Source organism: Leptonotus elevatus, chromosome 21 (assembly GCF_054856555.1).
Source record: "Leptonotus elevatus isolate MCC_2025b chromosome 21, RoL_Lele_1.0, whole genome shotgun sequence".
In the NCBI taxonomy this organism is placed as follows: domain Eukaryota; kingdom Metazoa; phylum Chordata; class Actinopteri; order Syngnathiformes; family Syngnathidae; genus Leptonotus; species Leptonotus elevatus.
In genome coordinates this window covers 9,721,539-9,738,266 of record NC_141259.1, presented here as the reverse complement: position 1 = coordinate 9,738,266, position 16,728 = coordinate 9,721,539, and the positions used below count along the sequence as shown (strand labels likewise).

Below are 16,728 nucleotides of genomic sequence, written 5' to 3'. Positions count from 1 at the left end.
GGTGTTTGATCCATGAACCGACCTACCGGGAGAGTTCTGCGGCGAGTTGCCGGGGGAACAGCGTGGCGAAAAACTAAAGCCAGGATGGATTGGGTGAGGCGGAATATACGACATAATCTCCTCTTCAAACAAACTGCAAGAAAAAACAAAAACAAGGAGCATCTTTCATTCTGTTTTCATGTGGTCACAATAAAACCAATCAGGTGTCGGTTCTTGGGTTGCACACCTTAACAGGATGACCAAGTCTGCGTCACATGATAGCTTCTCAACACCCTGGGTACCTTCAGACCGGATGTAATGGATCTTTTCCCTACAATGTAAACAAAGAGTCTCAAAAAGTCTAAATTTGCAAATGAACAAGAAAAATACACTTACCAACTTCTTTAAAAATCTGTAATTAAATGAAGTTTGATAATTGCCTATAAATGCCACAAGATGGCTGAAAGCGCTCCTTTGGTCTAAAAGAAGCTCCAAGATGGCGCCCAATTACTACTTTTGCCAAGCTGAAGCTCCTCAACTCTCTTCTACATAGTTCCTTGGAACCAAGATGCCACAAGATGGTGTCAAAACCATTTTTATTTTGCTTTGGCATGAGCATGAGCTTTTCAGAAAATAGATGATCCAAAAAAATAATCTGCAAATGTGTAAATTTGCAAATAATGAGACGCAAATATATGACATACCTAAGTGCATAGTTTCTGTTGAGGTTGGGTTGCCGCTCCTGCAGCATGTCAAATATGTTTGGTTGTCGAAGGAACGCCACAATCTTGTCATTGTACGCTAGAGAAAAAAACGGGAGAACAGGAAAAACGGTGAACAGGTAAACAGCTTTCCGTATATGTGCTTTAGTTCCAAAACAATTAGTTCAAGTTTGGGCGGTTGCTTACATGCAGCGGCGGACTGCTGCGGGTCAGGATGATGCTGGCTTCGTATGGCAGCAACCAGGCTGTTCGCAGGCCTGGCCATGAAAGAAGCACCGCGACTCCTAGACACATCAGAAGCCTGCAAAAAAACAACAGAAAAATAAACGTTTCAGTCATAATCATATTCATAACAGTTAACTTTAGAGAGCATCAAATTAGGACAAATATTTTATTGGTGTGTACCTCTCCTGCACTGTAGCTACGTAGCCTCTGCAAATGTTGCCTGTGGGCGAGGTGGCCTGGTAGTCTGCCATTTTGAAGAGGGATTCGAGGGTCGATGAAGGTTGTGGCTCGACTGTTGTGATCCACAAAGAAAGACTGGAAGACAGATGGGAATCAAATCAAACGCTCAAAATCTGCACATATAATGAAGGTAAACCTTCACGTGATTACGTTAATCACAATTCCCGTTATTCTAAAATGCAAAGGCTAAAATTTCATCTACCATACAATCTTCAAGATAAGTCTCAAAGTGTCCTAAGAGAATGTTACTTTCGTCAATCTTTTTGGCAGGTGTGAGTCACTTCCTGTCTCGCCACTTAACTTCTGGTCTAAGTCCTGCCCCTTAATTTCCAGTCCCGCCCCCTATGCCCAAATATGGACTTCCTATGGCGTCATTCTTCCGTCCTACCTTGCCCTGTGGGTCAGTTTTGATCTCCCAGCCCCGCGGCAACTCCAGTTGAGTGTCTGCAAACTTGTTGAGGAAGACCACCAGGTCCCGGTTATGTTGGTAGCGCTCAAAGTTTTTGGCATCGCGGCGCACCTTCAGGATCATGTGCTTCACACAGCTACTGCCGGTGAACATCCGGTAGGCTGCCTGGGAAGGACCGAGAAAAAGAGGAGAAGAAGTTTTGGACTCAAGTTTGTACATTTTTGTTTCAGATAAAATGATGAGTTAACTCATACGCTGCCACTGTCAGCTTTATACGTCAAAAGATTTTTCATTTGTACTGGCATTGACTGGTTCTGCCAAGTTCATAGAGGACTAGCCTTAGTCATGGGAGTGTAGCACTCACGTAGTTACTATGCAACATAGTAAAAAATTCCGGGTGTGTAATGAACTTGACAGCGGGTGACTGAAGAAGCTGGCTGATCTTCTGATGATTGACAGGTGATGCTGGACCTTGTGGACACAAAGACAAATAATGATAGTGTTTTCCCACCACTGTCCAGAAACAACAACGATACAATTATAATCACTGCGCGTTAAGAGAGGACCCTGGACGAGGAGCTGACCTGTCGCTGTTGGAGGAGCATCGGAGTCTGTCTCTACACTTGGAGTTCGCTCTAACCGCTGACTTCCGCCTTCCTCTTCAGTGGCCATGGTTCTCTGGATGCTCTGGTACCTGCCAAGATAGTGATGACGTATGACAAGGTTAGCATGAACTTGCAGAATTAACTTTGTTTTTACTTAGCTACTCGGCCTACTGTGTTTTGTGATGAGGGACGACGGGCAATGATCTCGTTTTCATACCTTCGAGCGTAGAGCAAAGTTGTCGTTTTATTTATACTTAATATACTTAAGTGTTTTTAAAATAACTGTAACTATTAGTTAGCATATGTTAGCAATATATACTGTATATTTGGTTGAACAATAATCCAAAATTTGTAAAGTAAAAAATGAACCGATAGTACATATTTTCAGTACGGGTAGTTCGGTAGAGAGCAAACAGCTCTCCAAAAATAACCGTTGTCATTTTGAGTCTGAAAAAGTGGTACCTCTCATGGTTTGGGGCATGCCTCGAACTTAGCGTATAAACTGTTGGGTGTCCACATCAACATGCTAGGTTTGTGCTAGCCTGTGTATAAACTGATAAACCCTGCTCAGACGAGAGGGACATTAAAGAAAACCAGAACAGTCCAGTTGCGATCGATTCAATGACCTGAGAACGAAATTACTAGGATGAATGTTAATGATCACATGCCCGTTCGAAATCACCGCGAAGCTATTACGTCAAAGCTCGTATATTTCGTCTGACCTCCTGTTGAGCTGCTCCATCTGTTGACTGGATCCTGAACGGGGAATCCCATGGCTACACTTGCCACTGTGACTGGGTCTCTGCCAGGTTGTGGTGCGGTTGACGTGGTCGACGTAGAACACTCGGCCATGGCTGTCTATGCGAGCTTCCCAGTCTGAGCCACGGGAGACACAATGATTAGCTTGAGGTGAAATTGACAACCAATTCCCCGCTTGCTCTGTTTGTATGTGTTGCTCCGTGTGTACTGTCGTTCTTTGAAGGTTTAGAATCACTGTAGCATCTATGCTAATTTCCAATAGCCCATAGTCATTGTCATAGTCAATAGTTTACATATATTTCAATGGTTTTAAATGAAGGGGTAAAAAAAACAAAAAACAGTATATATAAAAACAAATGTTTTTCTAGAAATCTCGGGAATCACTATACATTTAAATCCTAATGGATTGAGCATGAGAGGAGGGGCAGGTGGGAGGAATGGCAGCAAACACAAACGGAATGACACACATGCACACACACAGGTGTGGACCAAGCTGTCGGCATGTGACTCCATAGTAAGATGCGTTGGTGCTTACTTGGAGGTAAGGCTTGGTCAGTGGCAGCAGGAAAATGGGCTAAGTCAAGGCTGGGAAGAAGGACTGGAGGATGGCCGACGGGAGGTGAGAAGCCTGAGCCTACAGGAGACAGTTCGGAATACGTTACACCACGAGGGCAAGCTACATTTGTTTGAGTAAATAAAATGCACTAAGGAGTGAATGAATCAAGGAATAACTTTATTGTCACTGCACATGCACAAGTACAGGGAGGTTATTTTAAATTACACTTAACTGGCGATCAAGAAACATGAAAAACAATGACCAAACAGAAGGGGACAGGACAGAAAGGCCCGTTGATATTTGCTCTGAGAGTGTTCCAAGCATACCATTGTCAATCACAGCAATGCTAGGCCTATCGTCTCATTGCCGTGGAGACAACCTTCCTCCTTTCAATTGTGACTCCCGGTAAGGATACAATTAGCAAATTAGCAATCACTTCGCTCAAGATAGGATGCCAACTTCTCCTCGGTGGCAGCCATTTTGCAAAGGAACCCAAACATCACATCCATCTTGCGATTGAGTTGGCTCGTAGCGTGAGTCTGAGTTGTTTGCTCGCCCCACACCGTCCAGAAAGACTGGCAGCTTGAACTCTCCAATGAAGTGGTGAATTTTTTGATAAATGTGTGTTGGAATGGAGTACAATGTGATGAGATATAGTGAGACACACCTTTTATCTATCAACCAATCAAACTTTTTACACTAAGTAAGGGTTGTACTTTAAAGTACAGGTGGAAACGGGGGACCCAAATGGGGACAAATATAGACTGCATGTTTACATGAAGCAAAGACACCAAAGCTACTGTCCCAAAAATAACTTTAATTAAAGCCATCTGCCAATATTGTCTATGTGTAGTACAAACTCACATAATGAGAATTCAAACACACAGTTTTGGCATACGTTGAGGTAATTTGATGGGAACAGCAGGGGACAGAGCCAATTTAGAGGGAAGTCTGGCAGAGTTGGTGAGTTGTACAGTACAGCGTTGGATGTATGCGACCTACTTTCCCATCGCAGCTATCACGACTGGCATCATTCACAAATGAATTCACAAATTCTTCGAGAAGCAATCGCAACCTAATTTTTGACCACGTTTTACACTTTACGCTTATTTGTATTGTGTGTGTATCGCAAGCACATATTGGATGTCATCTTACACTTAACTTTTTTAAAGATTGACATCTTTTGAGTGTTGGCGTGCGGTTTCATAATGAAGGTCTATTAATTGCTGTCTTCTTATGAGGTGGTGCCATTTACAGTGGGTCAAAAAAAAACTCACATGCAAAAAAACTCTTTTCAACTCACATTTCTCACACACCTTAAAAAAAAACCTCACTCAACCAAGGTACATAATTATTACCCCCTTCTGTGACATAAAAAAAAAAGTAAAATGTATGCTTTGGCACTATGAAGGTTGGGAAACACTGCACTAAAGTAGGCACACTTGGGTTGTCAGGGCAACAAAATAATGAGAGCAAATTTCAGTGGGACATGAATACACAAACACACACACACCAACATGTCAAGAAGCAGCAGCCCGCAGGTATCTGTGGAATTACTGTCGCTCCTAACTAGTAAAACTGTTACCTCCATCCATCAAATGTCTTATTCAGAAATTACGATGACCCATTTCTACATTTTTCATAATATGCTAATACAGTAACTATGCTAATTCCGTTTATCTCAGGCGTCATTTTAACCATGACTGACATTCACGCGTAGATGGAGAGGGAAAAACAAAAAAAAACAAGGCTCAACCTATGCTTCTATAAAGCGGGGGGGCACAGTACGAAACTGGAAAACAAACATCGCATGCAGCCACATAATGGAAGTCAGCAAGCGTAGAGATACGGGCGGTAGAAGAGCAGAAGCAGATTTGCTATCACTTACCAGTGCTGTTGGTGTCCCGTGACTCTGCCCCGACTGATTCCCCACGTTCCTCTCCCCTGGCCTCCGTCCGCCTTCCACTCCTCTCTCCACCAGCTCCGCCGCCCACTTCCTGGCCCTCAGGACAGTTGTTTGCATCTGGCCCCGACTCAAAGGTGCTCTCATCCTCCTCTTCGTCCTGCGAGGAGAACACTGTGCTTCCGGAGAGCCGGTTGCTGTCCACAGAGGAGAGTCGGGTGTGGCTGCAGTAGCGACCCCTGCCCTCGTGGCCCGAGTTGCTGTAGCATGATGTGCTGTAACAAGACGTGCTGTAGCAGGACGTGCTGTAGCAGGAAGTGTCACAGAACTCACACTCATTTTCACCCCGGGCCCGATGGTTGCTCCCTGGATTTTTTTTGCCAACTCCGTTACTGGAATCCCCCTCCTCGCTTTCCAAATAAGAGAGCGAGATCCTTCTAACTGCTGCGTGCACTCCACCTCCTCCGTCGCCTTCCAGGAGTTGGTTGAGTTCCGAGAGACGTTCGATGGAGAGGCTGCGTGGGAGGGAGCGACAGCAGCATGGACCGGGACACTCTGGGACCTGAAAATAAATTTTACATAATAGACCATTGCAAATAGTAAGCATTATAAAAAAGGACCATATTTTTCAGCACACAATAGTGGACAGGTGACACGTGTTCAAATTATGTTTGCATTCTCATTCGTATCTAATTACGTCTGTTTTCGTCATACCGGAACTAGAACCACTTCCTGTTTACGTGTCTAAGAATTATGGGAAATAATAATAATGCATCAGATTTATATAGCGCTATTTTGGACACTCAAAGATGCTTCACAACGGATACATTATTCACGCGCTCACAAATTCACACTCTGGTGACGGTAAGCTACTTAAGTAGCCACAGCTGGCCTGTGGCAGGCTGACGAAAGCATGGCTGCCAGTGTGCGCCTACGGCCCCTCCGTCCATTCACCCATTCCATACACCAATGTAAGTAGCACTGGAGGCAATGTGTGTGAAGTGTCTTGCCCAAGGACACAACGACGCATGACTTGGGGAGAGCGGGGATTGAACAGACGACCTTCTGGTTACTGGACAGCCGTCTCAACATCCTGAGCTACGTCCGCCACGCAATTTAATCCTGCTAGCCTAATGCTGCGTTTGCCTGTTAGACCCAACGCAAGTTGAGCTTTTCTGGCGGCAAATTTCCAACATCAAAATGTGGGACCGGACCGACGCGAGGTAAACGACACAGCCAGCTTCCAATAGTTGCAAATAAAAAAGGTTGGATAATGGTGAGTGCATTGATTGAACTGTGTGAACTGGTAACAAAGATAGCATTTAGCATTAGCTAAAGTAATAACACAACCACGGGCCACCAGATTGATAAGCGATTTGTTTTTTTTTGGTCTGTTCGAAACACAGCGAACAAAAGCCGACATGATATGTGCGTCTACCCGATATAACCTAGCATAATAGCGCTAAATCTATTAAATAAACATACGTAACAATTATAATAAACTATTTAACATACATTGTGTCACAAAAATAACGCACCTTATAACATGGAGTGTTTTTTGTATGGAAATATTTCAAAAATAGAACTGTTCATTGATATTGCATCTAATAAAACGGTGAACCCAATGTATGTTAGCATTAAGCTAACAGAAACTCTGTCTGACGTTACAGCAATGATCTGTATATATTACTGGATAGCCAATAGGTCAAGACTTTTGAAGCCGCGAGGCCGCCATATTACTCCTCCCAAGAAATGTTTTTAGGTATACAATCCTATACATTTACAGTATATAAATTAGAGAACATTTGAGACAGTATTTAGTATAAAACCGCATGATTTATGATGTTTTAAATTTGTTAAACATAAACAAGTGGACTTCAGACATTTTAAAACTTGCCTTAAATCATGTATAAATTATATCCTAATGATGTTTACAGGATTAAACTTGCATATTTTTAATTAAATAATTTAAACTGTAATTTAACAAAAGATGCCTCTGCCAAATCTAATATTGGGGTCTAAGGAACTGTTGCATCAAACACCAATATCATCCCATGATCCCATTGAGCACATTCAGCATGCCCTCCCAACCTGCAGAGGGCGAGCACACACAGACAGCTAGTGGAAACTGGAAACAGGAAGTGCTATAAGACGGACCACATTCACCTGTGCACCCATGGAAGGCACATGGCATTGAAATATTTGCAAGGAGCTCAGCTAGCCCTCTCGCCTGCCTCCTGCAAACAAGCCGTTATCACCACAACTCTTGGTGAATTGCAAGACGCAAGTGGTAGGAAAATGACTTTGAGTTTGAATGTTTCCTGCTGATTTTGATTTCAAATGCAATGATAATTTTGGTTTTGGTTATTTAAATTGATTAAATTGATTTGCTGGACTGAACTTGAGATTGAAGTCAACTCTAAGTAGCTAAACTATTCCTTTGTTTGAGATGCTAGTCTAATTCTGAATAATTTTGTGTTGGGAACCTTTTAAAACGTATATAATATATATTCTTTATTAACTCTTGGTAAAAATACTATGTATTTTATTTTGATATACCCTTTCTGTTTTTTTCAAAGGTTATCAACCTTTTCCCACCTGTTCCAAACTATTCCAACCTGTTCCAACTTACTCTGTTCAACTGTTCCACCATACCATCTTTAAGAAAATGAATAACCAAAGAACAAAAACAATCGAGTTGTCCTTTGCGCTCAACAATTCATCAAGCAGTTTTTTTTTTTGGGCAGAGTTGTGGTGAAGTAACACACATAACTTGACAGGAACTGAGTGATAAAAGAAAAAAGGGGTCTTCAAAGCAGCACATACCGTCCACTTGTTAATTTATTTTTTTTACTTGTTAAAAAATAGAGACCGCCCCCGGCCCTATACTAAGCCTATGAGCTGTATATGTCTAATCTGTACGTATTCGTATAGCTTATGAAGTAGTCTGTTCACGAGATGGGAGGAGTAAGATGGCCGCCCTGTGGCTTTAACGGCTTGCATGGGCGTGTATGGGCTATCGACTATCCAGTAATATATATAGATCAGTGCGTTAGTCATTCTTCAGGCTCCAACAGATCCTACCTGAGAGGGTGACTGGGTTATCTCATCCTCATCTTCCTGGCCCTCCTCCTCTCTGTCTTTGGAGTTTTTAAGTGTTGGTGATGTGGAGGTGTTGTCCTGAGTTGTGCTTGTGTTCTCTCCCTCTTCGATCTCTTCCTCCTCCTGGCTCGGCGCTCGATGCTGCGCCGAGGGGAGGTTGTGGAGGAGATGGTGAATGCGGATGTAGTGCGATCGGGGCGTCTCCGGCTCGCCGCAGGCCGAGGCGATCACGTTCTCCAGCTCCGACACCGGCAGGGAGCAAGGGCGGGTTTTACGCCGGAGGGGAACTTGGTAGTTTGAGAAGGGACAGGGGCCGTTGCTGCTTTGGGCTCCTGGTGATACTTCGGGTGTTTCCGTGAGTAAATCCGGGCATGTGTCGTTGCCCTCTGCAGTCACTGTATCGTTGTTTGGACTTGCTGCGACAGTATTTTCAGTTGGGATATCTGATTGTGCTTTCTTGTCATCTTCTTCTACTGTTATCCCCTCCTCAACTTGTGTTATATTCTCCTCAGTCTGTGCTTCCTCTTCCTCCTGCTGCCCCTCTTCTGATTCTCCCCCTACTAGCGTTCTCGCGGTGCTGTCAGCCGATTCGCCGTCTGCCTGAGGCTCAGTTGCAGATGGTTCTTCTCTCACCGTGCTCTCGTCCTCCATAGTGGCTACGTCTACTTCTGGAGACACTTCGAGCCCCGCGGTCTCACTAGGTTGGGTCTCGGATGGGGGCATTGGGGTCTCAGGGTCAGGAGGGGCATCCAAAGGGAGGTCGGGCATATCGTGTCCCACACTTAATGTGTCATCATCGGGTGCATTAGCAGCATCGTTGGCGTCTGCGTTGACTCCTCCTTCAGGGCAGGCTGATTCTATGACCAGTGAAACGTCCTCATCATCTGGGAAGAGAAAACATTTAGTTGTACAGTATAAGTGTTTACAGTTCTGTATACTACAGCTGGGAAAAAAAGACGACCAAGTCGGATAAGTTGATTTTAAAAACAGGTCGACGGCCTCAAAGCAATGTTTGGGCCGTCCATGTTTTATACACAGATTTAGTGGCTAAATGGCAGTTTGCAACGGCTAAGTCCAACCCAAGACACAATTAGGACCACCCCCTCATTTCAATAACATTTCATGAAGAATTTCACGCTGACAGCATCTGCTGCATGAAATAAATGAATATGAGAACAGAGCGTATATTTATTGATTGACACACACATTTATTTTTGTATTTATTTTCACTTTTATTTTTGTATTTATTTTTTATGTATATCTGTCTATATATGTATTTTTGACATTTAATTATATTAATACAATTATTTCCATTTTAATTATTTTTGTTTGTATTTAATTTTTTTATGATATTTTGTATATCTGTTTTTGTTTTTCAGTTTATGTATTAATTTTTTATTTAGGCATATTTGGTCCTTTGCTAGAATGTAAAGTAGTCCATGTACAGTTTGTACAGAAGTGAAAATGTACTGTCCTATAAAATAACTAAACAGAGGCATTTATGTCTAACCACTCGCAACAAAAGTGAGTACATTCCCAGGTGAAACTGGCCAACTGTATCCAACATAAAAATAAATACAATTAAGGATGATTGAGTTCACGCTAGTTCTCAAGTCTTGTTAGAGTTGAAATATTTCTTCAGAATGTTTTTTTCAACCACAAAAAACTCCACCTATCAAATTATTTACACTTTGTTTTTATATACTCACACAGAATGTCCTGTTTGGTGGTGCCCAGAACGAGCAAACAAAGGACAACAGATGTTGGCAATGACGAGAGATGAGAAAACACTTGCCAAGTGTTATTACACTCTTGGAAGTTTCATGCTGTGGTGACAGTTTGTGACAAAAAGTACCTGGATGAATTGAGGAGGAGAGCTCAAAGCGGAATTGTAAGTGTCCACACACATGATCTGTTGGTAGCCTGCGACCCAGAGAGTAACTAATAACCCGGTCCCTGTTGACAAAGAGTGGGATTAAAAGAACAACAAAACAAAACTGCAACATAGAAGAGATTCTAAAACAACTCAACCAGTTTTACCCAATGGCATGTTTTTCCAGCAGCCTCTGGACAGGGACGGACAGCTTCCCCAGGAAGCGCTTGATGATGGGCCGACTCTTTGCAAACTTGTCTTTCACCTCGATCTCCAGAACATCAGTGGGTAGCGACAAAAAGTTAAATCTCTGAGGAAACAAAGACAAGTGCATTGTAACAATCAAATCGCTCTGCATGATTGGATTTGAGGGCTACTTGATATGTTTGCGCTCATCATGTTCACCATAATATGAGTTTAGCGTCTGACGTGATTGGCTCTAAATGAGTTCTTGCGTGTAGCTGGGTGGATGCACAAAAAGCACAAGGCCAAGAAGGGGGAATTATATGACAGAAGACACAGACTGCAGTTTAAATATGTATTTGGTTGCATTCTAAATGACACCGCCTTGCTGAAAAAGTGAACCAATCCTGGGAGGATGTGAAGACAGGTTGTGCTGGGAGAACCACGGTGATATAGGGGAAAGATAAAAAGGAGTGAATAATTTAAAAGTATGAACCAGGGAGGCAGCAGACGGCCGCGTGTGCGTTTGTGCGAGAGGAGTGAGCGACTAACTCGATAAACGAGGATGTGGAGAGGCTTGGAGGAAGCGGGTGTGCGCTTGAAAGTGCTCATCTGTGTCTAGGAAGAGTGATGCGGATGCTAGGAGTAAGCGAGGATGGGGTAGAAAGAAGGATGAGATGTGATGACGGTAATAAAGGAGAGATTGAACCCCCCCCCCAAAAAAAAATCTACATTTTGAACTTCATGTGTGAAAATAACTGAAATGCTCTCATAGTCACTGACACTACTGAAACAAACCCATTCCACACTAAAGATGTGTTTTGTTTATATCCAGTGACAGAATGCTCTCATTCACACCTGAAAAAAATTCATACTCGATACTGATATTTTTCCACTCGTACACTCCAAAAATGCTCTCATACACACTACTAAAAGCTCTCATCAAACTGACATTTCGCCCCCATTTTTTTGCTTATATAGACTACTGAAAAGCTCTAAGACTGTTATTTTTTCTCTCACTCAAGCACTACTGAAATGCCCTCATACACACTACAGATGTTTTTTTTGCTCATATGTCCTGCTGAAATGTTCTCTCACACACGCACTGCCGAAAAGTCTCATAGCATTGCAATTTCCTCCCACTCATATGAACTACTGAAAAACTATCATACACACTACAGAAATGCTGTAATACAGACTACTGTTTTATTTCACTCATGCACATTGTACACATTCTCATGCAAACTGCATAGTTTTTTTTTTAGGGCTCACATGTTGAAATGCTTTCATACACACTACTGAGATGCTCTCATACTCACTACTGATTTTCCCCCCACTCATATACTACTGAGATGCTCTCATACTCACTACTGATTTCCCTCCCACTCATATACTACTGAGATGCTCTCACACTCACTACTGATTTCCCCCCACTCATATACTACTGAAATGCTCTCATATATTCTACTGAAATACTCTCGGGACTGGATCTACAAATCATGACAATTTCTATAACAATTACTATGCATGAGAGTGTTTCACTAGCTTGTATGATAGCATTCGAGTAGATTGTATGAGAGTGTTTCAGTAGTATATAAGTGGATGAAATAATCAGCCGTTGGTATGAGAGCATTTCAGTAGTATACGAGTTGGAAAAAAAAATCAGTAGTGAGTATGAGAGCATTGTACACGTTCTCATGAAAACTGCAGTTTTTTTTAGGGCTCATATGTTGGAATGCTTTCATACACACTACTGAGATGCTCTAATACTCACTATTAATCACCCCCCCCCCCCCACACACACTTGTATACTACTGAAATGCTCTCATACACTCGACTGAAATACTCTCGGGAATGGATCTAGACAAGCACAAATCATGGCAATTACTATGTATGAGAGTGTTTCAGTTGCTTGTATGATAGCATTTGAGTAGAGTGTATGAGAATGTTTCAGTAGTGTGTGTGTGTGGTAATCTGACTTAATTGACTAATGCTCAAAGGCCAGACAAGTGTAATTCTATGGCTTTGTGTTGAAGTGCTGCCTCGAAGAGTGAAAATACTTTTTCCTCATTTGTTCTGCCTTAGTCAAATGACATACAAGGGCTTGTTTACTAGTGGTGAAATGTGAAACTGTTCAAATTTTGTTTTTCTAATGAAAATGAGACAAAAATGCACAGAGAAGGAACTGACTGAAAGAACATCTCTTTTCACGAGAGGGCCTTGGCACAAATGCCACGTCTTGCATCTGTGACACACGGCGTCCTTCCAGCAGCACTCAGAATGTTCTCCACTTACTCGATAACAGCACTTTCACCTCTGGCGTATGTGAGGCATGAATATGATTTTAAGTGGAGCGTGTTTGACAGGTACGATGACAAGCACAGATGGAAGTATCCGCGTGTGTGTACCTCCACATTCCATTGGGGGTTGACGGTGTTGCAAACGACGCCGGAGCGTTTCTCCTGACCGTGGTGTGGCAACGAAGGGAAGATGCTATGCTTGCCAGGCTGAATGGACAGCTTGAGGTACGGGTCTGGATTAAAGAACATCCCCTTCTTCAAACCGACTGCTTGGAGGTCTGCAGTGTAGGTCAGTGGAGTATAAGAGAGGAATAATACAAAATTTTTTGTAAGGATTATGAGGGGGAAAAAAGTCCTTCTTACGCAAATAGTAAAAAAAAATAATAATAATTCTCACTCCATGCTGACATGCCAAAAGCTGCATCACATCAACTGAACTTGTGCACGTATAACTAAAACTACTAATTAAGAGATCCTGATTAGACTGATGACAACAAGAGCATTGATTCGGTCAACCGCTGCTCTTAAAGACGACACGACAGTGGGAGATGTTAAGAGAGTTAGAGGTCAAAAGATTGCGTCTGTGAGTGCCATTGATTCAAGGGCACTGGATGCGAGTGTCAAGAGGGAGAGGTTGTTTTCCTACCTGACAGTGAAAAGCTAATGAGTCTCCTGTTGCCCCGTCCTTGGTTGACTTCAGGACTGACCACTGGCTTTAACACCTGCCGAAGTGAGAAAACACACGTACAAATCAGACTGAACGTTAACTCATTCACTCCCAGCTAATTTCACTGAAGCAACCCCCTTCGCCCTCCGGCTGTTTAACTGGATTTTGACAGATTTTGCAGGCCCACAGAGTATTGTGTTCTATTGCTATGAAAACATGGAAACTACCAAAAGAAAGATGAGAGTATATTCTTTCATCAGGAAAAAAAAAGTATACTTCTATCTGTTTTGCAGCAATTAGCATTAGAAAATAGCTATTAGTTAAGTTTCATCATTATTCACAAATTTGTTTAAAACAGTGGGGGGGGGGAACAACTTGTTGCAACATAGCCCCGGTTGATCTCTTACACTCTGCTGCAACCTGCTGGACGTTTTTGTAATAACTACTATTGCTTCAAACGTTCTCTTCAGTTCAGAGGCTGCATCAAAGCCTTCTGTATACTCTTGCATAAAAATAAATAAAAACTTATAAATACGTCTTTGGGCTATTTATGGTGATATTTAAAATAGAACATATTTATAAGTTTTTGAGCGCAAATGAGTTAATGACACCTAGAAAGAAGCTTTACTGCAGTTGAGGCAAAATGCAGTACTGAGAAATAAATACATACAATATAAGAAGGCAGGGAATATAAATAACTGAAGGCATTGCATACGGATAGTAAGGAAATGAGAATACTGTATGTTCCACATGAAAATCCACAAGTAATTTACATCCCTCCCAAAAAAGACTTACGTTTTACATACATGGCATACATATATAATAGGGGTGTGAATTGCCTAGTACCTGGCGATTCGATTCGTATCACGATTCATAGGTCACAATTCGATTCAATACCTATTAATCCCGATACAAATCTATAAATTGATTATTGCGATTTTTATTTATTTATTTTTACTCAAATTTAGAAGATACTAATCAGTAAACTTGTACATGTACACTGTAAGATTCGTATGAAAATGTATTTATCTGAAAATTCAGGCTTATAACTGAGCCACTGCATTTAACAAACAGGTTGCAGCCGGTTTCATGTTTAACAGCACTGAAATGAAATATTAAGGCTTAATGTTCCAATAATATAACATTCTTCCATGCTTAATGTGTGAATCCTAACCCTAAGTAAGATGTTTTGTTGAATATTCCGATTAAAAAATAGATGTTTAAAAATCAATTCGGCCGCATATCGCATCGATTCGAGAATTGTGCGCTGTAATATCGCGATATATTGCAGAATCGATTTTTCTAACACCCCTAATATATAATATACTAATTGAAATTATATACCAATTGTATTCTTTAAATATTTATCAACAGTAGGTCACAAACTAATTGTAAATATCACTTTATGTTCATGTCTGTGGTCTATTCTCACAGTTAATTTCCAAGCCGTGTTCTCAGTCTGGCTGACAGAGTTCTGTGATCAATACGCTGCCTTCATTATTCTGACACTGTGCAGTAAGGAAGAAAAGAAAGGGGGGGATGGGAGAGAGCGTCAGTGTAATCGATGGAGAGAGCAGGAAGTGGAGTGGACTGTAAATATTGTTACTCTGGCAAATGTTTTACTATACATTTTATCATTGTTTACTCTGAACACGACTTTAAAGTAAAAAAAAGAAAAAGAAGAAAGCGGTCTTGAAGGCATGGTGTTGCAGTTTTGTTTTTACTTTCTTATTCATGGGAAAAGGCTGTCTACATAATTGCATAGCTTCATCAGTACATCTCAAATAGCCTTTGAAGAGACTGTAGTTGTTTCCATTTTGGTTGTAGAATGTAGTTCATCCACTTCATCATATAATTTACTAAACAATTCTCAACATATTCGAACTATATATAATAAATACTTCATAAATCAGGACGAAAGTTAATCATTTATGGGAACCTAATGTGACAGTGAGTCAGACTACGTTAGCATTAAGCTAGGTGACTTTCTGAAAAGTTTTATTCCAAAAAGCCCAAATGCTGTAGGAGTTTTGAAGACTTATGCAACTGCGTGGAAGCAAATACAACAACAAACAGAGACCGCAGTGAAAACAAAAGGATTAGTAAAAAAACAGATGTTTGGCGCAATTTGGTCTAATGAGATGCTAATCTGCCTCGGCTACTACAGCCTGAAAGAAAAGCGCCAGCACAGATGTCCTTTATTATTATTTTTAGCCCACAGATCTGCGCCACTTTATGTACGATCAACTGTCATATAGGTGTTTAAAAATGTAAAGATGACAAAATGTCATAAATTATGTAAGAGCTGAAAAGGTTTCAAACATAAAATATTCCTACACCCAACGATGTTGAGCCTGAAAGGGACAGGGCTGTTCATCTGCTCTAAATACACCATAACTTGGACATCAATGCCCTGGTTCTGGTATTTTTCCATTCCTTTAATGCATCCTGATGCTTTTAGGACAAAGAGGTTGACTGAATCTCAAAGTAAGACAAAGAAGTGCAGTGGCAGTCGCTTCGGCTCGCTGAATTGCTGTTATTTAACGTGGATCTGTTGGCAGCCATATCATGTCTTGTGGTGTTTCTAATATGCTGCTAGGCAAAGAACCATTAAGTTGATCTGACGTTCAAGAAAAAAAAAAAAGCCATTAGTAGAAAATCAATCAACTTACCAGAAAGTAATTACCATCACAAGACTGGACACTGTTGCGTAAGAATTACAACATAACTCAGTATCGTGCCGAAGCATTTAAAAATCGCTGCTCTTATTTTGTATTATTAAAATGGTTTAAAATTACTTTTTGTTTTTAAATTCAAACTCTCATTCGAGCTTCATTTTTATGTATTTGATAGGACTTTGAAGAAAGCACAACGTGATTAAAACTGACAACGTAGTGAAAATATATCTTAGTAGTGGGATGTTTTATTTCATCCCTGATGACCCTGCACTAAAATTTGCTTATTGTCTAAACAAAAGATCACGATATTATTTATTCAACATAATTTTTTGCCCAAATATGTCATTATCAAATACCTCTATCCTATACAGTATTTGAAGCACAATATTTAAAGCAAACTCGACTAAGTGCAATTTCATAAGGAATTGCATGGGAATGCCGAAAGCTGAATGTTAAGATTTGAGGGATAAATTATGAAATTATGACCTCCTGGTTACTGGACAATGCACTTTGCCAACTGTGCCACC

At 41.2% G+C, this 16,728-nt stretch overlaps 1 protein-coding gene across 3 annotated transcripts in view; it reads right to left on the bottom strand.

Annotated features, from left to right (window-relative positions):
* hecw1a (HECT, C2 and WW domain containing E3 ubiquitin protein ligase 1a) overlaps window positions 1-16,728 on the bottom strand; it is a 34,766-nt gene that overhangs the window by 5,453 nt on the left and 12,585 nt on the right. For 2 of the 3 annotated variants that reach the window (XM_086066049.1, XM_086066048.1), the window contains 16 exons: window positions 13,503-13,578; window positions 12,965-13,134; window positions 10,541-10,683; window positions 10,356-10,456; window positions 8,483-9,384; window positions 5,384-5,960; window positions 3,475-3,573; window positions 2,903-3,056; window positions 2,160-2,269; window positions 1,940-2,046; window positions 1,555-1,740; window positions 1,107-1,241; window positions 888-1,002; window positions 684-780; window positions 227-310; window positions 27-133 (listed from right to left, as the gene is read on the bottom strand). In XM_086066049.1, the coding sequence (XP_085922175.1) occupies window positions 27-133; window positions 227-310; window positions 684-780; window positions 888-1,002; window positions 1,107-1,241; window positions 1,555-1,740; window positions 1,940-2,046; window positions 2,160-2,269; window positions 2,903-3,056; window positions 3,475-3,573; window positions 5,384-5,960; window positions 8,483-9,384; window positions 10,356-10,456; window positions 10,541-10,683; window positions 12,965-13,134; window positions 13,503-13,578 (3,163 nt within the window). The remainder of the gene's footprint in view (window positions 1-26; window positions 134-226; window positions 311-683; window positions 781-887; window positions 1,003-1,106; window positions 1,242-1,554; window positions 1,741-1,939; window positions 2,047-2,159; window positions 2,270-2,902; window positions 3,057-3,474; window positions 3,574-5,383; window positions 5,961-8,482; window positions 9,385-10,355; window positions 10,457-10,540; window positions 10,684-12,964; window positions 13,135-13,502; window positions 13,579-16,728) is intronic. The other variant, XM_086066050.1, reaches the window with a different exon arrangement.